General features: G+C 31.8%; 1 protein-coding gene across 1 annotated transcript in view; it reads right to left on the bottom strand.

Annotated features, from left to right (window-relative positions):
• LOC145334596 (uncharacterized) overlaps positions 1 to 27,222 on the bottom strand; it is a 53,012-nt gene that overhangs the window by 14,361 nt on the left and 11,429 nt on the right. Inside the window, exons 3-4 of the mRNA XM_080180115.1 lie at positions 7,255 to 7,322; positions 6,480 to 6,867 (exon numbers count right to left, since the gene is read on the bottom strand). Coding sequence (XP_080036241.1) covers positions 6,480 to 6,867; positions 7,255 to 7,322 — 456 coding nt within the window. The remainder of the gene's footprint in view (positions 1 to 6,479; positions 6,868 to 7,254; positions 7,323 to 27,222) is intronic.

The raw sequence follows: 27,222 nt of genomic DNA, 5'->3' as shown, positions 1-27,222 counted from the left end.
GCTGGATAAAACACGATCCTTCCCATCAAGCCACTTACTCCATCTCTTCTCTCCTTCTTAATGAACGAAATGACCAATAAATGATGTCTCAGGCTTAAGCTTTAAATAACTAATGAATCAATTGAGTGAGTTTTTTAGTTTAGGGAAACTTCACATAATTCCGGAACTGTTTTAGGCTATTTTAGTTTATAGAGTAAGTTGTGGGATAGTTTAAGGGTATTTTTAAATCTTCGAAAACATAGCACCCACTAGCACCTTTAGAAAGTTTAATCAATAGCGTTTTATAAATTGTAGCCGCTATGTTTTTCATGCCGCCACGATTAAAAATAAACAATAGGGGCAAATTAAATATTCTGCGCTAATTAGCATTGCCAATGTAGTAGTATATTTAGTAGGCTTTCAGTTTAATCGGTATTCTTGCAAAACCGCATATCATACAGACTTGGTAGTGAGTTTAAACCTTGGCCAAAACTTCGTCAAAAAAAAAGACTTTAAAGGTTACTAATGGCAGCTATATCTAATGTATGACATAATAAATTAAAAAATCGGGGAAAAATTACACTGTTGTTCACGTTTTCTCATTCGTTGAATTGCCTAGAAACATTTATTGGTTGTTCCAAACTTGTTCCATCTATTCAACCAACAATGTCAATCTACTTCAAGGGATAATGTTGTTTATCATCAGTGCGGATATATATATAATTGTCTTATCCTTTAAGATCCCTAACCTTAAGTTGGATTAGCTTTAACTTTTTTTGCTAAATTAAATGATAACTTTTTTATTTAATCTGCCTTAAGATCTATAACACATCCGCCTACGTTGTGGCACGTTCTTGTCAGCTAACAATAGCAAGGAGTAGTAACAGGGTGTGTGTCTGTCTGTCTGTACACAACAATGGGGGGGGGGGGAGGGGAATAACGATATTTTTAACTTTCGTATGCAAGCTCTGTTGCCTCTAAATGCATAAGGACATGACTTGGGTTTAAAAACAATAATTTTATTTGATTGAGGACGGGGATATGGAAATTGAAGAAAATAATTTGCCTCCAAGATTTCCACCATCAAAAAAACAAAAATGGAAGATTGATTGTTGTGAACTAAAAAATTTGAACGGCAAAATTCTGTGAATTCAAATGATTGTTTTTGAAATCTGAAAGAAAGTCTTCAACGTTCTTATGCCAACGAATGAGAAATCGCATTATGATACACAAAATTATCCCTTTCTGTAGATTACAATTAATGTTTGAAACGTTTGGACCTCAAATTAATAGACCAACCAGTCAAAATTCTATAAAAATCCCCAAATTGTTAGGCCAACGAATAAGAAAACTTTATTATAAAACTTTGAAGACTTAGTGTAATGAACAGCCTAATGTTCCCTTCCACCTTTAATGACACATAGAGCATAAATATTTTTCATTAATATTTTTAGATTATTTGTCTCCATCCCAATTTTTGCGATGTTTATGATTAAAAGCATTGTAATGTTTCAATACCCCCCCCCCCCCTAACCCAATCTGAAAAATACAAATATCTAAAACCCCCGCCAAAAAAAGTAAGACCCCTATTTATGTGACACACGTATTGTTTTTGGATCGTGCTTTGAAAGAATCCCCCTAATTTTATTATTTTTCTGTTTGTACGTGTTATTTAGACCTTTTTTTTAGGGGGAGGGGGGGGATCTATATTTGAAAATGGAGTATAGGAATTTTTAAGCCTCAGCGCATGGATAATTTACTAAAAATCCCCCACCATCCCTCCTTATTTAATAATTATGGTCTGTACGTCCGTCCGTACGTAACGGTTAGCTCGTTAATTTAGGCATGTTAGAATTGGCCAATCGATTTCAAACTTTAGATGATGATTCCTTTAACAAATACTTTCGGTTTAGAAGGTGATGCAAAGGCATTCCAATTTTTAAAAATACTTTTTTTTTATTTTTTTTATTTTTGACAATCATTTTTTGTATGATCGAATTATCCTACTCATTTTTGCTTAAGATATATTTTCCCTTTTAATACTTTTCTGTTTTACTAATATCATCCTAAAACCTGGATTTCTAACTTTAATGTAAAAAAAATGCGCGCAACAAAATTGTTACTAATCCTCCTTAAGTATTTGTCGTGTTGCTTTACTATCAGGGAGAATGGGGACATTGAATTATATTAGTACCCAAAGTTTTATATGCACGTGCTCTTTACTACCAGGGAGAAAGGGGACACTGGGCTGTGAATTATACTAGTACCCATAGTTTTATATGCACGTGCTCTTTACTACCAGGGAGAAAGGGGACACTGGGCTGTGAATTATACTAGTACCTATAGTTTTATAAAAACGTTCTCTGATACGTTGACTTAAAATCTTTTTATAATTGTATTAGCTTTTGTTGGTATGGTTTATTAACTAAATGTGTATTTATCTTAAAATTTTTTCTTAATTATTGGGGTTTTACATTTATTTTTCTTCCATTGTCCAATCCCTTAAGATCCCTATGTACCATATAAAAATATTTTAGCATCCCCCCTAAAAAAAATACAAAATTATCCCTCTCCCCTTTTTTTAGCGTGTGCTATAAACAAACAAAAAATCCACTCGCGCCAAACAATTAACCAAAAAGTGCTTATTTTAAAAAGTGAAGCTTTTTTCAAAATTAGGGTGATACGCCTGTCCGTTAAGAATATCTCTCATCGTAAATTTGCTGCATGTGGGAATTGTCCTATTGATTTCAATCTTTCCATGATGCCTGTAACAGTTAGGTACAAATGAAATAGCGTAGCAACTCTAAACTCAAAATATTAGAACGTTCGTAGGTCCATTATAAAATTTTATTTTTTATCTTTGATGTTTTCAGTACAACATTTTCATAATTAAGTCTAAAATTTGAAGCATGTCCTTAACTAGCATTGTGTTGTGTACTTTTGGGGATTTTTAGATTTACACGAAAAAGTAGTTTCATAAAATTAAGATATTATTAAATTTTGAATGCGTTGTTAATTCAAATTTGTTAATTTTCGTTTGTCTGTCTGTTTCGTTGAGCTTTGCTTTATGGATATTGTCATCCCTGTATGGAAGCCCAGAGTAAATAAAGAGTAGCTGCGATACTAAAAAAACACATTTTAATTCTTAGCCTTATCAAAAATGTAACTTTATACTTTGATTGTACATCCATATTTTAGTATCGTGGCTTTTCTATAATTCTATTTGTACGATTGTCCGTAAATCCGAGATTTTTCAATGGAAATGTGATTTAAAAGGCTGGAATATTCTAAAATTTCTTTTAAAAATTTCCTCCACCTATCTACGAAATAAAGTCCATTTGTTTCTATAGCTTTCTTATATGATCAAGGACGTCCAAGCTTTTCATTTTTTGGGAAAAGGAAAAATTCAAAATAAGTGGTGTTATTCAACTTTAGAGGGTAGGGCCGGAGATATATTTACCCCTCCTGAATATTTCAAAACAATTCTTTATATATTTTTATGAACGAACTTATTCAAATTACTTTTTATTTCCTCATATTTTGTCTATTTTTATAAATGTTGTCATCCTTGTTTTTTTTATATTTACATTCACATGTTGCTAAATTATACATACATAAGTTTGATAAAAATTCAATTATCATTATAAATTTTTATAAAATGTTTTCCCATTATTTTCATTTTCAAATATGCATAAGATACAGACAGACAAAAAAACGAACAGATAGACATATAGATAGATACATAGATAGACAGATATTTAGATAAATAGGTAGATAGTCATATAGATAGATAAATAGTTATTAGATAAATACATAAATAAAGAGACAGATGAAAGATAAATAGAAAGATAGACATACAGATAGATAAATAAATAATATATATATATAGATGGATAGAAAAAAATAGGAAGATAGACATACAGATATATAGATATAGAGAGTTGTGTGTGTCCATTTTCCAAGTGACAAATAAATAGATAGATATACACACAAACAGATAGATAGATATAGAAAATTGTGTGTGTCCATTTTCCAAGTGACAAATAAATAGATAGATATACACACGGACAGATAGATAGATACAGAAAGTTGTGTGTGTGTCTATGCTCCATGTGACAATTTCATAGTTGGATAGATAAAGATAGATAGACAGACAAACAGATAGATAGATTTAGAAAGTTGTGTGTGTGTTCGGATAGATAGTTAGACAAATAGATAGATAGAAAGAAAGTTGTGTGTGTGTGTTCATTATCCAAATGACAAAATCATAAATAGATAGATAGACAAACAGACAGATAGATAGACATAGAAAGTTGTGTGTGTGTTCGGTGTCCATTCTCCAAGTGACAAATTCATAAACAGATAGATAGATAGTTAGACAAACAGATAGATAGATATAGAAAGTTGTGTGTGTGTTCGGTGTCCATTCTCCAAGTGATAATTAGTTAGATGAATAGATAGAAAGATAGACAGACGAACAGATAGATAGATATACCTATAGATAAATAGATAGATATAGAAAGTTGTGTTTATGTGTGTGTGTGTGTCCATTCTCCAAGTGACAAATGCAGACAAGTACAACCTCATTATGGTCATATAAAGTCAAAAGATCTGCATAAATTTTAAATAATTTAGAGTGGTTAAAAACTAATTAATTTAAATATCCATGTACGGTAAAATCTTATTTTTATCCAAGTATAATTAAAAACTGTTTTACTGCAGTTTTTTTAAAATTTTAAACGTTTTAATAATGAGACAGACATACAGATGAACAAAAACTGAGATGAACGTTAAAGTTTTGTTTAATAGTTTGCTAAATTAGCGCACAAAGCAAGAATTTTAATTTTTAGGAGTAAGTGCTTTTTAAAAATTGTCTCTGTTAGATTGGTGTTTAACTCCCTGCTAATTTGGCTAATTTGTTATTATCAAACAAAGAAGTTTCAAAATAAGTATATTAAATTTTTGTATGTCATTTTTACCCCATTACTATTATGTTCTCATTCTAAGTTAATCTTATTTCTTATTTGCATAAATTGAAATACAATAGGACTACAATTTAAACCAAGAGAAAGGTAACATACAGAAAAAAGTATGAAAAGAGAGAGAGAGAAAGAGAGAGAGAGAGAGAGAGAGAGAAGAGAGAGAGAGAGAGAGAGAGAGAGAGAGAGAGAGAGCAAGAAAATTAACAAAGCCCCCCAAGAAAGAGAGAAAACATTGAGGGAGGGAACATCAGATTTTATATTACACTGAACTGGTACCCAAAGTTTTACAACCCTTTTACCTTATTCATTAATTGAAAAACTTTGGGTACTGATTTTGATCGGTTGGTTTCAAACTAAAACTTGCCAATAATCAATAATTGTAATCTACCAAATGGGTGATTTTGCTCATCATCATTTTGTACGAACATTCATGAACTAAAATAAAACTTAATTTGTCTTAAAAGCATATTGAACTAAAGAAATAATAGCTTTTCCTCCAGCTGTTGTCCTATCCCCAACTGTTTAGAAAATAAAGTGCCACACGCAGTAAGTGATGAAATTGTATCTTTCCATACAATTTTAGTGGTTATTCGAATATTTTTTAATAGGAATGTTTTTTTTATATTTAAAACTAAGATGTAAGTCTGTAATATATACTTTCATATTTATACATGTTATAATCATCCTATTGATTTCAAGATTTTGATTTTTGAAGGGTTCCAGGGGCTAGATCTTAGATGGCAGGTTGGAGGTATCCTCCCCAAAATATCTTTATTGATCTAATGAAAGGTTCACTATAAAAGAAAAGCATATCATTTCAGAGGTTAGCGAGATCTTTCGCTACAAACAGATAGAGAAACACCATGATACTTATTTACAAGGATAACTGTTTAAACCCTATTGACAAAGATCTAAAGATTTGAATTTGAATGCAAAAATATAAGTATTGTCCAGGGAGGGATAATTCAATAGCATACAAAAAGTACGCATTGAAGTCAACTCAGAAGTGAGCAAAAGGGGGAGTCCATTAGATTACGTATATTACCCCCCCCCCCCCCTTTTTGGGTATTCGCCCCTCAACACCCCTCTTTACCACTCATTACAAAAATTTTCCCAAAAGCTTGGACGTCCGGTCCATCTATGTTAGATTTTTATATTTTGTATATAATCCATAATTTACAATCTATTAAAACTTTTTATATAAATTGAATAAAAATATATGTTTAAAAGATTTATATGAAATGTCCAAAAGATTCACTTCCTGTTTATGATGAAAAAAATATTAAACTTTAGCTTTCTGGCCTATTTCAAATTGTATGTATTAAAATTAATATCATTTTACTTCAAAATTTTTATAAAAGTAAAATACCTACACTTTACTGCTGTTATGATATTTCTAAAATGTATGTATTAAAACCTTACAAGAAATATATGGTGTTAAAGAAAAATAATCAACAACATGTTTTCATAGGTAAAATAGTTTTCGTTTATCAAATATCCACCACTGAAAAAGCCTACCTGAGGAGCTAACTGTATTTGTCTCGGCATCACTGAACAAATGCCTCTTGGCCTCCTTGCTGTCCATCTCAATATCCGACCTTCGGTCATCCTCTGACCTCCGATCCTCCTGGTCCTGATCTATCTGTCCAGATCCAGATACACTGGGACTCCCCAGGGCCACACCATTGTACAGCTCAGCTGATTTCCTACCAGCAACAACATCCAATTCTGTAGATTTTCTTCTGTCATGGAGAGAGCTTGCCACATTTTTTATTTCTTCTTGAAATGTCGTCGTTGCTTCGCGCCTTCCCACGTTTTCTGCTTTGTTTTGGGGAGACTCTGTCCTCTGTGGGGAAGGTGGACGGCAGGATGTGCTGGCCTTGTGCTGGATGAAGGCTGCCAAGTCCTAAACAAGAAAAGTTTGATAAAGAGAAAATGATATAGAATTTTTGAATGTTGTACACTTCCTTTTTTTCTTTTAATTTTTTAAATTGGCGGTTAAACGGGCCATTGCAGCTGTCAGTGAGGTGGTAAAAACCAGCTTTTTACCTTGATGACCCAGCCATTCCAGATTTGCTGGCATTCTTGGACTGCCAAGATGTTTGTATTGAAAATATTTCACAATTGTGCATCATTATGAAAGTCACTCAATTTAAGACTATAACCAAATGAGAGATGATTTGGGTTAAAGTCATTAAAGTAAAATAGTCTAATGGCCCTGCAGATTTGCTGGGATCGAGAAAAATCATGGTGTTAAACATTAGGGTTATCCGAGAAAATCTCTTTTTTTTACCTGTAATTTGAAGTCTTTTCTGCACTCTCCACAAGTCAATGTATCTCCTCCACTTGTTAAACTCGAATCTAAAAAAAGAATTTGTAATTTTCAAAAAGGGGGGGTAGGGTGTTTAGACCACAGGCTTCCACAGGCAACTTTTCTACCTGTTTAAATTGGGTCTTTGAAAATCAGCCTATAGCTTCAGAAATATTAACACATCCAAGTCGCTACAAAAGAGCAGAAAGCAATTTGCTAGCAGACGAATAAGGTCCCCATCACTGGAACCAGCTAGTTGTCTGGGTTATACATCTATACTAATACATTTATTATTGAGACAATATTAAGCTTCTAAAACAAAAAAAGTCAATAATTTTGATTTATGTAAAAAGAAAGGCCGGAATTATACTTTTAAACAAATAAAACATTAAGATATGACACATTCTTTTAATGCATAATAACAAGAACGAGGATGTTATTAGTATTGCAGCAATATCAAGCTCACAAAAATAATAGGCTTCCTTTATGGTTGTGGGGAATCTGGTAGGTCCACGCATTACCTGCATGATCAAATATCTCATGATTTTTAGTTCTTAATTTCTGACGACTTTTTATACAGTTTTGTACTGTGGGAGGCGTAGTGAAACAAGTAAGTTGGTGGGGAAAGTACCAATTAAACGGTGTGCGGTCATTTCCGCATATTATCACATCAGCATAATGTTTCATCAATACACAAAAGCAAATTATATTAGAAGGGGTATACAGTAGTGGATCTAAAGGGATACTACAATGGCCGATAAATTAATATACATCCCCGGCCCTATGATGATACTTAGAATAACCCCTTCTGTAGATTAAAATTTGTGGTTGAAAAGTGTGAACACTCCACCTAATAACTTTGGGGACTATTGTCATTGCCCACTCTTTCTCTGCTGTACAAAGTTTATACTGTGTTAACAAGGACAAAAGGGATGAAAAGTAGAAAATATTTTTTTCATGAAATAAAAGAAATATATTTTTTTTCATTAAATAAAACAAATATATTTTGTATCTTGTATATCAAAATTGTAGATCCTAAATAAATTTTGTTGAGTAATTTACCACATCGTATTATAGACATCTTTCCGTGGATTATAGTAAAAACAAGGTTCCGAATGCCCGAGCTAACAAAACTGGTGCTATTCTTATGATATTTACTTTAATTCTCATGTAAAATTTCTGTAATATTAATAGTAAAAGAGTAGCCCCGCTACTCTAAATTATTTTGTTTTATACCAACTAAGAACTAACGGCAAATTTTCAGATATTTAAATTAATTTCTTTTTTAAAGAATTAATTAATGATTATTAAAATCTTAAAAGCTTTTTTTCTAAGTTTGTTTCAAAAATTAATTTAAATACTATGAAGAAAAAAAATTCTTTATCGATGTACTTAATAGCTTATTGTACTTTTCTTCAATTTATACATGGAAACGTTTTATGGGGGCGTTGTTGAAAAAAGTGGTTTAACCACCACCAATAATTAAAATTTAAACTAAAATAAAAATCTGTATATTAATGTATTTTATATACATAGATATATTTAAATCTTTTATTACAAGCGACTTTAGATAAAGTATCAATTAATTTACATGCGTCGCATGTGTTTGAATGTATTCGCATCAATGTAAATTATGTTTGCAGGGATAAATGGAGTTGAAATATGGATCTTGAAATTGTTGGCGAATTTTATCTATAATTTAGATGTCTGTCAGCTTGTCATTGTAACTTTTTTTCTGCTTTTGTAAAAAATATTGGAAAACGAATCAGTTTTTTACTGTCAGTGAGTAAATACATATTAGTTTTTTTAAAAGCAATGCTTTTCTATAATTATGGTCTGTCCGTCTGTATGTGAGTTTATTTTATTCTGGGACAGTTAGCTATTCCGGTTAATTTAAACAGGTTAGAATTGTCCTATCAATTTCAAACTTTACATGTTGATTCCTATAAAAATTAGGTATAATTTAGAAAGTGTAACAACTTTATATTGACTTATGTTTAAAATTCTGCTTATTAAGTTCTGACACTCTACAAGTGTTAATGTTCGTTTGTCCTACCATTTAAGAGCTTTGCTTATATGGATGTTGGCTTCCATGTTTGGTTGTTGTTAAAATGAGGAGTTATGTTATAAGATATGTGCCAGAGGGCAATTCTAGGTGAATTTTGTTAACACTTTTGCGTAAATAGGGAGCATAGGCTTTGTCTTTGGAGTGAGAGGATAGATTATTCAATAAAAAAAGTTTAGTTTTGGGGTGTATTTTCCTTATATCTATTTTTTTGATAGGTCTCCAGGTTCAGGTGCTGCAGGCTGGAAGGTCACTTCTGGACAGGTATAAATGAAAAAAAAATTTGTTTGAAATCTGGCTCCAGGTTTAGCTACTGCAGGCCTCCAGGTTGATCCTGGACAGGTAAAACAAAAAATTTTCAGTTTTAAAGTTAGAGAATAACTTATTTAACAAAAGTTGCTACTTTATGGATAGTACTAGCGGCTACGCCCCTAGAGGCCTCTAATGGCACTTTAAATGTTTTTTTTTATATTTAAAATATGTCTATGTTGCTTTTGACATTTATATTTGCGTTTAACTCTCTTTCTAAAATTAAGAAACGTAAAAAAAATTTCGATTTTTTGTGATTTCTCTTGGGAGGGTGGTGGTACCCTCCCCCAAAATAGTTAAAAACCTTCCCGGGACCTATGAGAATATACCCTTTTAAGAAGAACCCGATCAGTTCAGTGGTTAGCAAGATCCTTAGGTACAGACAAACAGACAAACACCCTGTTACTTTAGTATAAGGATTAACCAATTTAAGGATAAATTTGAAATCGGGCTCCAGGTTCAGGTACTGCAGGCCTCCAGCTGGATCCTGGACAGGTTAAAAACTAAAAATTTTTACTTTTGAAGTTAGAGCATAACTTATTTAACAAAATTTGCTACTTTATGGATAGTATTAACCAATTTGAAGATAAATTTGAAATTGTGCTCTAGGTTCAGGTACTGCAGGCCTCCATGTGAATTCTGGACAGGTAAAAACTGAAAAATTTTACTTTTGAAGTTAGAGCATAACTTATTTAACAAAAGTTGCTACTTTATGGATATTATTAACTCATTAGAAGAAGAATTTTAAATCGGGCTCCAGGTTCTTGCGGGCCCCCAGGTGGATTCTGGACAGGTAAAAACTAAAAATAATACCTTTGAAGTTTAAACAAAACTTATTTAACAAAAGTTACTACTTTATGTATAGTATTAAATAATTTAAAGAAAAATTTGTAATTGAATTCAAATTTTTCTTCAAATGAGTTAATACCTATTATCCATAAAGTAACTTTTGTTTAAAAAGTTATGCTCTAACTTTAAAAGTAAAAACAAGTAAATACTGTCCATAAAGTAGCAACTTTTGTTAAGTTTGTTTTGTTCTAACTTCAAAAGTAAAAATTTTAAGTTTTTACCTGTCCAGGATCCACCTGGAGGCCTGCAGTATCTGAACCTGAAGCCCGATTTCAAATTTTTCTTCACATGAGTTAATACTATCCATAAAGTAGCAACTTTTGTTAAAAAACTTATGCTCTAACTTTAAAACTCAAATTTTTCAGTTTTTACCTGTCCAGAATTTACCTGGAGGCCTGCACTACCTGAACCTGGAGCCTGATTTCAAATTTTTCATCAAATTAGTTCATACCATCCATAAAGTAGCAACTATTGTTTAATGAGTTTTGTTCTAACTTCAAAATTAAAAATTTTTAGTTTTTACCTGTCCAGAATTCACCTGGAGGCCTGCAGGACCTGAACCTGGAGGCTGTTTTTTTATTTTTTCTTCATATATGCTCATAAAATCCCAAAAGATGAATATTTGGTTTAATAAGTTGATCTCTAACTCTTCAAACAATTTTTTTTTTTCATTTACACCTGTCCAGAAGTGACCTTCCAGCCTGCAGCACCTGAACCTGGAGACCTATCAAAAAAATTTAAATATAAGGAAAATACACCCCAAAACTAAACTTTTTTTTTAATAACCCATCCTCTCACTCCTAAGATAAAGCCTATGCTCCCTGTTTACGCAAAAGTGTCAGAACTGCTGCCCCCCTAATTAGTAAGTAGCGAAGCTACTCTATAATTTGAAATGTCTGTCCGTCTATCTGAGAAAGAATAGGGGAAACGATTTTCTCGGCTCCTGTTTAAGATAGAAGGATGAAATTTCTTGTCAACAATCTTTTTAATATGGAGTATAATCAAGTATAAAACATGGATGCCAGTCGGACTCCTTTTTAGCAGGTTTTAGGCTATTTTTAAATTTTTCTATTTTTTCTCCATATCTTTGGTGTTTATGGTCCGATTTTCAAAACTTTTTCAGTTCTAGATATCACAATTAAATATTCTGTCGTTTTAAGAAAACAAACATAGCAGTAAGACTGCCTTTTAGCAGGTTTTTGGCTATTTTTATATGTTTTATATGTTTCCCAATTTCTTTGGTGTCCAATTTTCAAACTTTTTTTGAATATCAGAATCAAAATAATTTTTCCCAATGTTATGAGCATCTTTTATGTCGTCATTGTACAAAATAAAACAAGGTTTCGTGTTTATTTTCTCCGAAAAATCTATTCTTCATTTTAAAAATACACCTTAAATCTACTTGTACACATTCCCCTCTACGATTTTTTTGTGCTTCGCTACTTATGGATGTTGTCATCCTTGTTTTATTATCATTAATAAATTTATTTGATGAAACCATATCCCTATTTCATAAAATAATTCAATAACCCCTTAACATTTGGGGGGGGGGGGAGAGACTTAAATGCTCCTCCCCCCTTCTGGTTTTTAGTAGCGAAGCTACTCTATAATTCGAAATGTCCGTCCGTCCGTCTGCCCGTCCGTCTGTTTGTCCGTCTGTCCGTCCGTCTGTCCGTCCGTCTGTCCGTTTGTCCGTCTGATCGTCTGTTCGTCTGTCCGTCCGTCTATCTGTCCGTCTGTCCATCCGTCTCTCCGCCCGTCTGTCCGCCCGTCTGACCGCCCACCTGTCCGTCCATCTGTTCTTTCGTCCGTCTTTCCGTCCGTCTCTCCGTCCGCTTGTCCGTCCGTCTGTCCGTCTGTCCGTCCGTCTGTCCGTCCGCCTGTTCGTCCGTCTGTCCGTCCTTCTGTCTGTCCGTCTGTCCTTCCGTCCCTCTGTCCGTCTACTCTATAATTCGAAATGTCCGTCCGTCTGTCTGCCCGTCCGTCTGTCCGTCTGTCTGTCTGTCCGTCTGTCCTTCCGTCCCTCTGTCTGTCTACTCTATAATTCGAAATGTCCGTCTGTCTGCCCGTCCGTCTGTCTGTCTGTACGTCCAGTTGTCCGTCCGTCTGTCTGTCTGTGCGTCCGTCCGTCCGTCCGACTGCCCGTTCGTCCGTCTGTCCATCCGTCCGGAAGGGTATCGACCGTTTAGGGTTAAACATAGAGTAAATTCGCTACTAAAAACTTAAACTCTAAAGTCATCAGAGGTGTAACACGAATTTTATTTAGTTTCCTGCGAAGTTGTCTCCGATACCATCGCTAATTTTTAAAATCAAATTAACGTTTTTGCTGTACAAAATGAAATATTTTAATAATTTTTAGTGCATTTTAATATGGAATGTAAATATTCTAAATAGAAAAAATTAATTTCTATTAAGGCGTTGCAAAGTTTTAAGTTTGCCAAATTTGAGATATGCCTGAGAGCCGGACCTACCATTTAAACTACAACCTCCTTTATATCTATGTAAGGTTAAGGAAAACCTAGGGCTACCCTAGAGAATTATTTAGAATTTAATATTTATTGATTAGAACACGATTTTTTTCTCAAATAATGGACGTTGGTTATGTCATATAAGCATATTAAAATGTAGAGTAGATGCGTTACTGACTCTGTAAATACATATAATAACACACAATTATTGTATTAATCTTTAAACATACATTGGTATGTATGTGTGAATATGTAACAAATGCAGGGAACGACAAATAGAAGTTAAATTATTTTTTTCCAAATTTTTTAAAAAAAGAATCATGACCATTCGAAAAAAGGTTTCGGGATGGTTTTATGCTACTAAAGTTTTGTATTTTGGTTTTGGGATGTTTGATGCCTCACCTCCCCCCCCCCCCCCCCCCAAGAGACACAACCACTAGTAACCACTTTATGATTTTTTAAAGAATTATTAATCGTCTATTTATCTAATCCTGTATCCTTAATATGTTTGCGCAATAAGGTCAAAGCCATGCAGGACAATGGATTTATTATTACTTGGATCTTACACCAGATTATCATGTACTCTAATTAAGTGAAACTAGTAGCTGGCCAAAATAACGATCCCCCACATCCACCCCCTTTACCTTATCCCCTCCTCTCTTACTGGATGAACGAAATGACCAATAGGTGGATCCATATTGTCGACAAATTTTCCCCTGTCAATATATCCATTTATATTCTATTTATTAGTATGTAGGTATATGTTTAGTTTTTATAAATGTTATATATATACATGTGAAAATTTATTACCTAATATTTCGAACTTATTCTTTGTAATTCATTTTTTAAAGTTAGAATGTTGAGAATAAGAAATTTTCCAATATGGCTTCGAAACCGATTAATAAACGGTGGATTAGAATTGTTTCTCAGTTATACTAAAAAATCATGTATGGCATCGTATTACAGACAATTTGCAACGAATATTAAAACAAATATTATAATATTTTAATTTCAAAAACAATTACAATATCAAAAATAAAAAAAAAGTAATATTGATAAATATTTAATCCAAAAGTTAAGGTACCCGTGGTGTGCACAGGCTTTAGTCAGGTGGGAAGGGGGGGAGGGTAAAAAAGGGGAAGTCTTATCCAATATCTTATTCTTCGGGAATGTTAACACCCCTTTCCGCACGCTTATGAAAGATACTAAAGTTTACATAATGCTTTGTATAAACTAGTAAAAAGCTTACTGGAGTTACAGACAGGCAGACAAACAACCAGATATACATGTAAATTTTGTATATATGCATGATTTTTCTAATAGCTGCATTACTCTAGTTTTTGCAGGGAGGGAGGGTGGGGACATTGGGAGGCTTATTAAATTAGTCCCCAAAGTTTTAAATAACATTTTCTTATTCTTTGGCTAAAAAAACTTTGGTGGCTCATTTAGTTGAGTAATTTAAAAGTTTTAACCATTAATTGCTATTTTCAGAAAGGATATTTTTGTTTGGATATACATCAATTTATCGGCCATTGTCTTATCCCTTTAGATCACTTCGTTTTTGTTTGACTATCCCAATACTCATGTAATATGTGTACATAATCAATAAATGTTTATGTGTACACTCACGGAGATAAAGGAATAAGACAATGTACGACAATTGGCTTTACATCCCAATGATGATAAATAAAATTACCCCTTATTTAGGTTACAATTATTGGTTTAAAAGACACTAATAGTTTAGAATCAACCAATTAAATTTTAAAAGTACCCACAGTTTTTGAGCCAACGTGATTATAAAACTTTGAGTACCAGTAAAAAATACTGTCCAATGTCCCCTCCCTCCCTGTTATACACTGTATGCAGCAGAAAGAGATAACTATTTCAAAGGACTTATGCCATTTGTTATTAAATATGTCGACAATAGTACATTACATAAAAAAGTTTATTATGCTATTCTAATGACACTTGGACTAATCAAGGTACGAAGTTAATTTCCAGTATGGCCTCGAAACTAATAAATAACCGCTGGTTTAGAACAGGTGCTCAGCCATACTGAAAAATCATGTATACCATCGTATCAGAGACAATTTTCCATAGATATTAAAATAAAAATCATAATATGATCACCAGTTTTGTTATCCCAGGCCTGCCTTTAAAAAAAACAAACTATAAGATTATTCTCCTTTTTAATTGGCTCAAAAGAACAGAAAAATTAATTAAATAATCGAGAAAAAAAATATTTCTAAAGTAGCTACGATCATCTGTATACGATACATGTGGTTTTTATGGAATTTTCGGAATAATTATTACCTTCTCTTCATACAATATGCAGGCTTTATGTTATATATATTTAGCAGGGGTAGGGGGATAGAATAATGAAAGAAAAATTAATCTTAACTAAGGGAGTATTCTATGATAGTTGTAAACAAAGAAAATGATACGATATTTGAAAAGTACTTGTATTTATGATTGGTTCTAAAGTTTGGGGAAAAAATCGTTTATGATACCATATTCTTGTTTTGATGACTAAAAATATTTGGGGGATTATTAATATTTCTTTTAGTTAACAATCCCTATATTTTTGAATATTGTTTGCCTTATCAACTTACAACCAAAGATATGCTTAGATAAACTGCTTTTATTATTATTAATATTAATTATTGTAATAACCAAGTACGACCTTTGTCTTCAAGTCTTAACATTAGAGTAAAACACAAGAGGGGGAAGGTGTTTAATAATGACTGCATGTCCCCATCCCAAAGACCTTGTGCCGACTCTTAGTTGGATCTTTAGAAATCAACCAATAGAATCGGGAATCTGTATATACATCTATACTATAGATCTGTTGTCTTAACTGTGAATTATTGCGTCTGCTTAGGAAAAGGCATTTCTCAACTTACTAATAAAAAAAGAATATTTAAAATATTTTTTTTTTATAACAGAGTTTTGAGTTACCCCTTATTTTATTGTATGGGCTCAGATAAGCTCTTCATAAAACCTTTCTAAATGTTTAGGCCCTCTCCCAATTATGTAATTGAAAACCAAACAAATTGCTTCCCTAAACCCAAAATACTTAGATCTTATTGGTTTGGGGCGCAACCGCTAGCCTGAAATAAAGGACTAAGGTCAGAAAAACAATTTTAAGAATATGTTTATCATGCCAAATGTTCGGCATAAAAAACACACTATAAAAAAAATTCTTTTAAATATTATTTAATATTGGGGGTTTAGATGCTATTCTGTCTCTAACTTTTAAGCCCTTATAGTTTTTTTTAAAGATATTACATCCAAGAAAACTCTTGTTTTCACCGGTAGATAAATTGACAGCAATATAGGAACTTTTAAGATTTCAGAAAAAAGATTTTTAGGAGTGTTTTATGTTGTTTTAAAGTGGTCATTAAAATCATATGAAGCTACATGAAAACCATGTAAATATCTAGCAGATAAGTAAACATATACACAGAGTTGGGGACATGAATTAAAATCATATGAGGGCTACATGAAAACTATGTAAATATCTAGCAAATAAGTAAACATATACACAGAGTTGGGGACATGAATTAAAATCATATGAAACTACATGAAAACCATGTAAATATCTAGCATATAAGTAAACATATACACAGAGTTGGAGACATAAATTAAAATCATATGAGGGCTACATGAAAATCATGTAAGTATCTAGCAAATAAGTAAACTTATATACAGAGTTGGGGACATGAAATAAAATCATATGAAACTACATGAAAATCATGTAAATATCTAGCATATAAGTAAACATATACACAGAGTTGGGGACATGAATTAAAATCATATGAGGGCTACATGAAAACTATGTAAATATCTAGCAAATAAGTAAACATATACACAGAGTTGGGGACATGAATTAAAATCATATGAAACTACATGAAAACCATGTAAATATCTAGCAAATAAGTAAACATATACACAGAGTTGGGGACATGAATTAAAATCATATGAAACTACATGAAAACCATGTAAATATCTAGCAAATAAGTAAACATATACACAGAGTTGGGGACATGAATTAAAATCATATGAAACTACATGAAAACCATGTAAATATCTAGCATATAAGTAAACATATACACAGAGTTGGAGACATAAATTAAAATCATATGAGGGCTACATGAAAATCATGTAAGTATCTAGCAGATAAGTAAACTTATATACAGAGTTGGGGACATGAAATAAAATCATATGAAACTACATGAAAATCATGTAAATATCTAGCATATAAGTAAACATATACAAAGAGTTGGGGACATGAATTAAAATCATATGAAACTACATGAAAACCATGTAAATATCTAGCAAATAAGTAAACATATACACAGAGTTGGGGACATGAATTAAAATCATATGAAACTACATGAAAACCATGTAAATATCTAGCAAATAAGTAAACATATACACAGAGTTGCGGACATGAATTAAAATCATATGAAACTACATGAAAACCATGTAAATATCTAGCAAATAAGTAAACATATACACAGAGTTGGGGACATGAATTAAAATCATATGAAACTACATGAAAACCATGTAAATATCTAGCATATAAGTAAACATATACACAGAGTTGGAGACATAAATTAAAATCATATGAAGCTACATGAAAATCATGTAAGTATCTAGCAGATAAGTAAACTTATATACAGAGTTGGGGACATGAATTAAAATCATATGAAACTACATGAAAATCATGAAAATATCTAGCATATAAGTAAACATATACACAGAGTTGGGGACATGAATAAAAATCATATGAAACTACATAAAAACCATGTAAATATCTAGCAGATAAGTAAACATATAAACAGAGTTGGGGACATGAAGTAAAATCATTAAACTTTGTACACTTTTTAACCATTTGTGGCCGAATTGTTTCTCAACTGTTTCCATATTAGCTGATTTTAATTAGTTTATATCTATTAGATAATTTCAAGATAAAACTACTCAACTCCCCAACTATAAATACTCTGGGTATTTTTATGATTACAGGTCAAAATGACCCTTTTCACGATTTCATACTTTTTATATTATTATGGTTCGCGAAAAAAGTGTTCTTCAAATAAATATAAATAGAAAAAATGATTCGGGAGGGGCAGAGTGGAACCAATATGGTTCTACTTTGCAGTGAAGCTTCTCATTAGTCCAAAAAGGATTTATTTTTGGAATAGAGTACCTCCACCTTCCAGTGATAAATCCCCCAAAAAATTTGAGCCCTCTTCAAATACTTTTTAATACAAAATTGCATTATTAAATAATTAAAATGGTAATATTTATTAACAACTTTTTTATTTAATCTCAAAGTTTTTACAATTCAATATTATCTCTCTATAACTTATTATTGATGCGTTACTTTTGGACATAATTGACAATTTTGCATTTTTAAGTTTTGGTGTTTTTTGAGGAACACCATCTCATCTTCTGTATTTAGTTTGTTTTGCTTTGTTTGTGGCCAAGAAAGGAAAATTATTTAGAGTATTATGGCTTAGAATGGACACTAGAGTAAAACAATAGAAGGGGTTAAATAATTTTACGTCCTCACCCCAAAGGCCCTGTGCCGACTTTCAATTTGGTCTTTGAAAATCAACCATTAACCGCGGAATACAACCCTTAAAAACTTTGAAACCCTTTATTTGGCCCCTTTAAAAAAAGCTTGGACGTCCCTGGAATAAATTTACAACCCGTTCTTTTACAAAATATTTGTAATAAAAGTAAAGTTTAATGTTTAAAAATTTCCCCAATTTGGACATTTGAAGTATTCCACAACTTTAAATGTCCATCTTTATGTACGCATATCTTGTTTTTGGGAAAACATAATAGACGGTTAAAATTTTTGTGAATTTTTTTGTGTCCACGCTTTGATATCACTCAATGGTATGGCCATCAAGCAAATAATTTTAGTGTAATACCATGTTTTCTTTCTAACTTATGATTATAACAAAACGTAGACCTTTTAAACTAGGTGCTTAAATGCGCGTTTAATTGTTTACCATTTTAAATTGCGCATTTTTCGCGCCTTATGAGGCGCAAATATGTGTTTAATGTGGATTTGTTTTTGAACTAAGATGACCTTTCCCTGTTAGTTTTTTATCCTGTTATTATATCAACAAAGGACCATAGTCATAATGTCACTTTTAAAATAGAATTTTGCGTTTAAAACTATCTTAGTGTGCTTTAATTTTAAAATAATACTTTTAAAAGCAAAAATGCAGACTATTACTGAAACAATTCATTATAATGACAGACGTAATTCATATAATGAATATGGGGAAGGATGGGGTAATTATGTTTTATCTTTGACAACAATGACTTTTGAATTTATCTATAACGATTTCTTATTATTATTTATTTCATTTTAGTAGTTTTCTAGTTTAAGGAAGCTTCACATAGTTCCCGGGACGGTTTTAAGTCAATTTAAGTTTCAGAATGGTTTTAGGCTATTTTCTGCCCATCCCTACCCCTTCGAATACAGAGCCTCTAAATGCTAGGGACGATACTCTAATATGTTAAAAAAAGATATTTAAATTAGTGCAGTAATTTTAAACATAATGGTCTAAGTATTGTTTAAAATTACACTAGTCTACCCAACCTATCAGAGATAATTTTGCAAATGTAAATGAAGTGAGTAGTTATAATTTTATGCATTACCGACCAGATGTATTATGCGGCATTCATGCAAATTAGCTAAAATATCTGGTTAGCCACAATTAAAAATATATCAATAAAAAGACAACGAACTTAAGAATACAGCTTTACTATAGTGTCTCCAGGGGTTTCATTTTTATAAAATAGCCTAAAAACATTCTATAATCTAACTAAGAACTTTAAATAGACAGCTTTTCGTGGACATTAAATTGAAAAAATTATAAAACAAAACCGGTTTTAATCTAATGATTTTTATTTCAGTTTTCGTGAAAAAATGTATGTAATACGATGCTATAATGATTTTTTGAAAATCAATTAAAGAATATTTTGCTATTGTAAGTTTTTCGGTACAATAATTGGGAACTGTCTTGGGTGGACCCAACATTACACTGACCAAATCATCATTTAACCCTTGCTGGGAAAAACAAAAATTTTTGAGAGGGGGGGGGCTAATTTATCAAATTAATTCTGTAGACAGAGGTTTAAGTCAGAGATCTAAAGGGATAAGACATTGGCAGATATACTGATGTACATTCCCAATGATGATACACAACATTACCCTTTGTGTAGATTACAATTAAACGTTGAAACTTTGAGACCCTTAACTTAAGGAACCAACCAATAAAAATTCAATAAAAGTCCCCAAAATTACATGGATACCTTTTTTGTCAATTGAGCTATTTTTTTTGTTTATTCCATCCAAAATTTATGGTACCAATGGATATAGAATATTTGTGGATATTTATTGGCAAGTTCGATCATCCAGTAGGAGAAGAGTGTATGGGTTAAAGGGAGTGGAAGGGAAATCGTTAATTTAGCCTACTACGAGTTTCACTTCATTAGAGAACATGGAAACCAACATCTAAGTAATAATTTATCCATTATGATAGCCATTTCAATGTTTAATTTTTAAAAGTGGACATTATTTTTATACAAATTTAAAAGATTAAAAGGGTTAAATTATGATTTCTCTAATTATGAATATTTTATGTTAATACACCTACATATAGTTGTATTATCAGACAGACAGACAGACAGATGGACAAACGGACAGACACCTCAATCTTTATAAAAATGTCCCATACTTCGGTCCTGTCTTTTTAATTTAAGCTTCCAACAAATACACTAGATCTAAAACTAAGAAAGAGATGGGACAATGGGTTGTTTATTACACTAGTCCCCAAAGTTTTATGATAACGTTTTCTCATTTGTTGGTTTAATAACTTTGGGGACTAAATCACATTTTGATTGGGAGGTGGGTGGTTACCAAACAAATTAATTACTAATTTTAATCTACAGAAGTAGTAATTTTGTGTATCATCATTGGGGATGTACAACAATTTATCGACCATTGTCTTATTCCTTTAGATACTTGTTTAAAACGGTGTTCATTAATTTTTATCAAAGAATATAGATTTTGAGGACATGACCTATATTTGGGACAGTTAAATTTTTATAGATGGTAATCTGCCCACTAGATATCAATAAACCACAACATAAACCAACTTCTTAGATATTGGTCATTCAAAAAAGATCTTGAATTAAGACACCTCATCTCTAAAATTATCCTTTCTGAGGATTTAAATTATAACAAACAAAGATTCAACGAAATTCCCCAAAGATTTTGAAATGAAATGAACTAGTAGTAGTGGGCACAATTATAAAACTTTGGATGCCAGTAATTTCATACTTCAAATACCTCTCCTTCACTAATTACTTTAAAGTAAGTAAGTCTATTTTAAGTAAGAACTAATTATTTTATGTTTAATTAAATATTAACAGAAAAAAAAATACTTTTGTTTAAATTTTTTCACATGAAACTTATTAAAAATCAAATATTTACCTATGTATATAGGATGTAGGGGGTAATGTTTCAAAGGATTTTTTTCAAAATTGGTATTTATTTTAATTGTTTGTATAGTATTATGAATTAATAATAAGTAAAATATTATGTACACTACATCCTTACACCGTTTCCGGTCATGTTATATGGTTAACCCGGTGACATATACTCTATTTATCCAAGAATGTACACGAGTTTGATAAGTACAATAATAAATATTAATTAAGAATTAATATTTTATCTATAAAATATCTTTCTTCTATTTATTCAAATAAATACACCTTTCTTTTAACAATATATATGTAATATTCGAGAAAAGTACAGATGTGTACTGTATAAAATTGGGCCCTAGTTTATAAAGTAGTAAGTTTTTTTGTCTGAGACTTAGGATTTCGATTTGATTCTTTTTTAAGTAAGCTTCACATAGTTTCCGAGGTTTTTAAGCTTTTTTATTTTCAAATCTAGCCTTTTGATGGTTTCAGGTTATTATTCTATCCCCTCCTCAGTTCTTTGGATAGCTTTGGGATAAATGTTAAAATTATTATTTTCTCATTAAAATATTGATAATTCAATACTAATGGGCATAAATATTTATGTTTTTACTATTAAAAATTTATAAATTAATCTATTTATTGAACACCCTATTGCTTATTCATATCTCAAAGGAAATACGCTTGAGTATGTAGATTTAACAAAAAACTATTTGACCCCCCTCCCCCCCCCAAAAAAAAAAAAAATCTTTTATAATCACCCCCCCCCCATCCCCTTCCAACTATTTCTCCATTATAATCCTTATTCTTTAATATCCTTTATTGATATTTTCTTTATTCTTAATTTCCTTTACAATTTTCAAAAATATATGGATTTGTTATTTCACATTTTTGTATGATTCTTTAATATAATTAATAGCGAAGTTGCTCTATGACGCAATTTGTCCGTCTTACTGTCCCTAAGGCTATAGGAGATCTTTTTTTGGTAGCTGTATATGTCATTATTAAAAACATTGCTATTTTAATGCTATACTTTATTAAAGATGCTTCATATTATTCTAATCCTTATACTAAAGTAATAGAATGTCTGTGTGTTTGTCTGTGTGTTTGTTTGTCTGTGTGTTTGTGTGTTTGTACCGAAGGATCTCGCTTACCGCTGAACCGATCGGGTTCTCCTTAACAGGGTAGCTTCTCATAAGTCCCGGGAAGGTTTATAACTATTTCGGGGGAGGGTACCACCACCCTATCAGGAGAAATCGCCCCTAGAAAAAAATTACCCCTCCCGAAAAAGAGACTCCAACGAAACATAAACCAATTATTTCTGTAATTAGATATTTTGAATAAAAAAAACATTCAAAGTGCCACTAGAGGCCTCTAGGGGCGTAGCCGCTAGTATAAGTATAAAGTAGTAAGGTTTTTCTTGTCTGTAGAGATATCCTATTATATAAAGAACTAAGGTTTTTTTGTAGCTTAAATATTAGGATGGTTTAGCTTTTCTGCCTTTCCCTACCCCTACGAATACAAAGCTTCTAAATAGTAGGGGCGAAGCCGCTAGTGTATATATATGCTACGCAACCACCAAAAAATCAATTTTCTCTCAGATTTCTACCTCTTTCCCTTATCAATTTTATTTATATGTCATTTCCTGTCTTATTTTCATACATATACACAGTGATATGTCATCTGAAGAAAATTTTTTTGCTCTTAAAACTTTTCTGACAGTCAAAGAACAAATTTAATCAAGACAAAAAGGTAGAGAAATACAATACATTTTAGCTGGCTAATGATCATTAAACCAAAGAAAACCTATTTTGCAATCAACTTTCCACCAGTCGAAAGTAGTATTTGCTTTTCAGAGCTTCATTATTAGTAAGTTTTTTTTTGTCTGTACCTTAAGATTGAGATAACCACTGAACCGATTTTGTTCTTAATTTTTGAAATGCTTGAATTAGGTCACAGGGTGGTTTTACTTTTAAGGGCTATTTTGCGGCTTTTCCCTATTCCTTCAAATACTGCCCCTAAATGCTAGTATTTAAACTAAGAATATTTTTGGCAATGATTTATATTTCAGTGTCCAATCCTTGTCCCTGACTGTCTCTGATTCGTCAAGCAAATAATCCAGAATCAAGGAAAATAATATAAAGATCCCCCCCCCCGCAGGGGTTGGTTGGATGGGTTAACCCCCACATTTATTGAATTTTTTTTCGAGTTGTAATCACTTAACCCTTCTTTTTTTGTGAGTAGGGACTTAAATTCTTAAAAATAGCAAGACAATATATCAAACATCAACTGCACAAAAAAGCCTAAAACCCGAACCAACCCTACATGAAGATTCCTTTTTATACTGAAGGGGTTTGGGTGATCAGAAAATTAGCTTAAAACCAGTCTGATACTAAAATATTACATAACCTAAATACGTATTTTAAAGTATAAAATGGAAAACTTATTCAATCCAGTGGTTATTTATATAATAATAGTTATTTCTCGCATCGTATTATAAACGGCTTTCCGCGGATATAGAAAGTACAATTATGAGATTAAAACTAGTTTTTTTAGCCCCGAGGTGCCGGAGGCACCGGCTAAAAAACTGGTTTTAATCTTATGATTGTACATTTCTATATTCATAGAAAGCTGGTTATAATACGATGCTAGACATAGTTTTTTCGTATGGATGAAAACCGGTTCCTATCCACCGGATTCGAATGAATACGAGAATAGTTGTTTCTCGTATCGTATTATAAACGGCTTTCCGCGGATATAGAATGTACAATTATAATATAAAAACTAGTTTTTTAGCCCCGTGGTGCCAAAGGCACCGGCTAAAAAAACTGGTTTTAATCTTATGATTGTACATTTCTATATTCGTAGAAAACTGGATATAATACGATGCTATACATAGTTTTTTCGTATTCATGAGAACCGGTTCTTATCCACCGGATTCAAATGAATACGAGAAAACTTATTTCTACATCTAACAGTTAGGGACTTGAATCCATTTTTATAGAAGCAGAAACATAATCTATGATTATGGTTTGGACCCTCTAAAACTGTAATCTACCTTTCCACTTTCCCCTCTCTTGGTGAAGATATCTTCAACGCCGATACGATTTTTGAAATGTAAGATTCTACTTTCCCTTCTCTTGGGGAAGATATCTTCAACGCCGATACGATTTTTGAAATGTAAGATTCCACTTTCCCCTCTCTTGGTGAAGATATCTTCAACACCGATACGATTTTTGAAATTTAAGATTCCACTTTTGCCTCTCTTGGTGGAGATATCTTCAACAAGAGAGACAAAAGTGGAATCTTATATTTCAAAAATCGTATCGGCGTTGAAGATATCTTCACCAAGAGAGGGGAAAGTGGAAGGGTAAATTACAGTTTTAGAGGGTCCAAACCATAATCATAGATTATGTTTCTGCTTCTATAAAAATGGATTCAAGTCCCTAACTGTCTAAGTCTGTTTGTCCTGTTTTATTTATTTGTTTTTTTTTAAAGAATATTGTACCCTATCCTTAATATTCAATATACCATAACTAATAATCTGATACTCAAATTGGTGTGGGCTTATTTCGTCAAATTGATAGGTAAAAATATAGGTGCACTATATTCGAAAAAATTGATGTACATTCCCAATGAATATAAACAATATTATACCTTTTCGTTATTGGTGGAAAAGTTAAAACATTTCTAGTTTGTATCTACTAATCAGGATTTAATTATAGTATCTAAAGTTTGTAGGCCAACAAATAAGAAAATAACTTTTTACACCATTTTGATTTTTAATGCATTAGGTATTACTACAAAAGATTGATATCTACCATTATATCTTCTAATATTTTAACTTATACCTATTGCATAAAAAAATCTACTTTTTGAATTAAAATCGTGAGACATTTATAGATCTTTCCTGAAAAGTACAATCCATTTGGAAAAGCCTTTTCTCAGATGTTACATTTCAAAAAAAAACCTTACTACTTTATATTTTAGGATCCAATAATAATTTTTGTTTAATATGTCCTTTTTTGTTATGTTGTATTTCTTTTAGCAGTATTAAACCCAAACCTAATCTAAATTCATTTCATTCTTTTCCATCAAACTTCCTTTTTATATTAAAAAACAAAATTAACCCTTTCATTCAAATAAATCACACATCACCCCAACCTTTCCCCCCTTTCTTCCGGTTATGAAAATAATATAATACAAATGATTCATGGGGGGGGGGGGTGTCAACAATAAAGCATCCTCCCCCCGTGAAAAAATGAACACAATGGAAAGGTGTGGGAAAAAAGATTTTAATTTTTGATTATCATTATTGTGCATTTTTAGAAGCACTGCTTCTTTATATATAGGGTTTGTTTGCACGTCCGTTTGTCCTTCCATAAATCCAGTAACTATAAAATAAATCTCATGTAAATATATCTAAAGTAAAAAGTAGTTCAGCGTTTGTCTGTCTGAATCTTAAGGTCTCAATAAACACTGAATAATTAGGATGTGCTTTGAAAAATCCCCCCTCCCAAAAAAAGCCCCTAGATTCATTTAAAAAGTAGATAACTTGTTATTACTCCGCTACTTTTAGACAGAATTACCCTTGTTTAAGTTTTGATTATCATTATTGTATATTTTTATAGGAAATTAGATGACAAAATTAATAGGGGGCGAATAGAAAGAGGTTAGGTCAAATAACCCCAAATAAATTATGATTGAAGGGGGGAGGGGGGGAGGAGTTGCCCCCGGAAGGAAAATCAAGAGTCAATAGAAGCAATGAATATAGGATTTACGTGGTGAATATTTTGACAGAGAAAAATTTTTCGTCGGTTTATCATGCTCACATGAAACTCGTTTGTCAGTTCGTTCATCCAGTAGAAGGAAAGGATAATAAATAGAGGTGGAAGGGGCGCATGTTTATTTCATCGAGCTGCGAGTATCACTAAACTATATTAGATTACATTAAAATCTGGTGCAACATCCAAGTATAATATGTATATCGATTTCATTGTATCCTAAATAACATTACATAATTTCAAGATTATTCTCGGAACCTCTTATATATAACTACAACACTAATTTTGAGTAATGTGGGTGAACTAAATCTCATAAACAGCAATTATCCCGGTAGTCAGGTTTTACACTATTTTGTAGGGAAGAGATTATTTTTATAATTTTAATTTTAAGAATAATGAAGAATAACAAATAACAGGATGTTTGATTGAATTAGGAATTATTTAAAGTACAATGTTTGTTTATTTAATATACATTTACCGTGAATGTGTGTAACATTTTTGCCATTAAAAGCACAGCAGCTCTATAACCATGCTAGCCAATACGTCCATATGTCTCTGTATTTTATCCTTTCTGTCAATTTTTAAATTAAAATGAAACTCTATACTTTTATACTATTTATTTGAATAAAAAAATTTTTAAAAGATCTTTTAACCCTTTACAGTCGGGCCCCTTGCCGCACCTTAATCAGTCGGGGGGGGGGCGTTCAACGCCCCCCCTTATTATCTCAGTTCCTATTAGAGCTAGAGGGCTAAATTTTTTTGTGCAAGTCCCCTGTTTGAAAATGAATTTCCGACCTTTTATAAGTCTAAGTCAATTTTCGCTTCCTTCACCCTTTTATTTAACAACCTTTGTTTTTAGGTCCTTTTTTACTTAAAAATTTCAAACGGCTGTAATTTTTTTATTTTTAAAGCTAGAAGAAATTTTTTTTGCAGAAAATGTTTATTTTTGTGTAAATTTTAC

The sequence above is a fragment of the Acartia tonsa genome, chromosome 12 (genome assembly GCF_053477335.1).
Source record: "Acartia tonsa isolate MP-2025a chromosome 12, ASM5347733v1, whole genome shotgun sequence".
In the NCBI taxonomy this organism is placed as follows: Eukaryota; Metazoa; Arthropoda; class Copepoda; order Calanoida; family Acartiidae; genus Acartia; species Acartia tonsa.
This window is presented reverse-complemented; position numbering and strand designations above follow the sequence as displayed.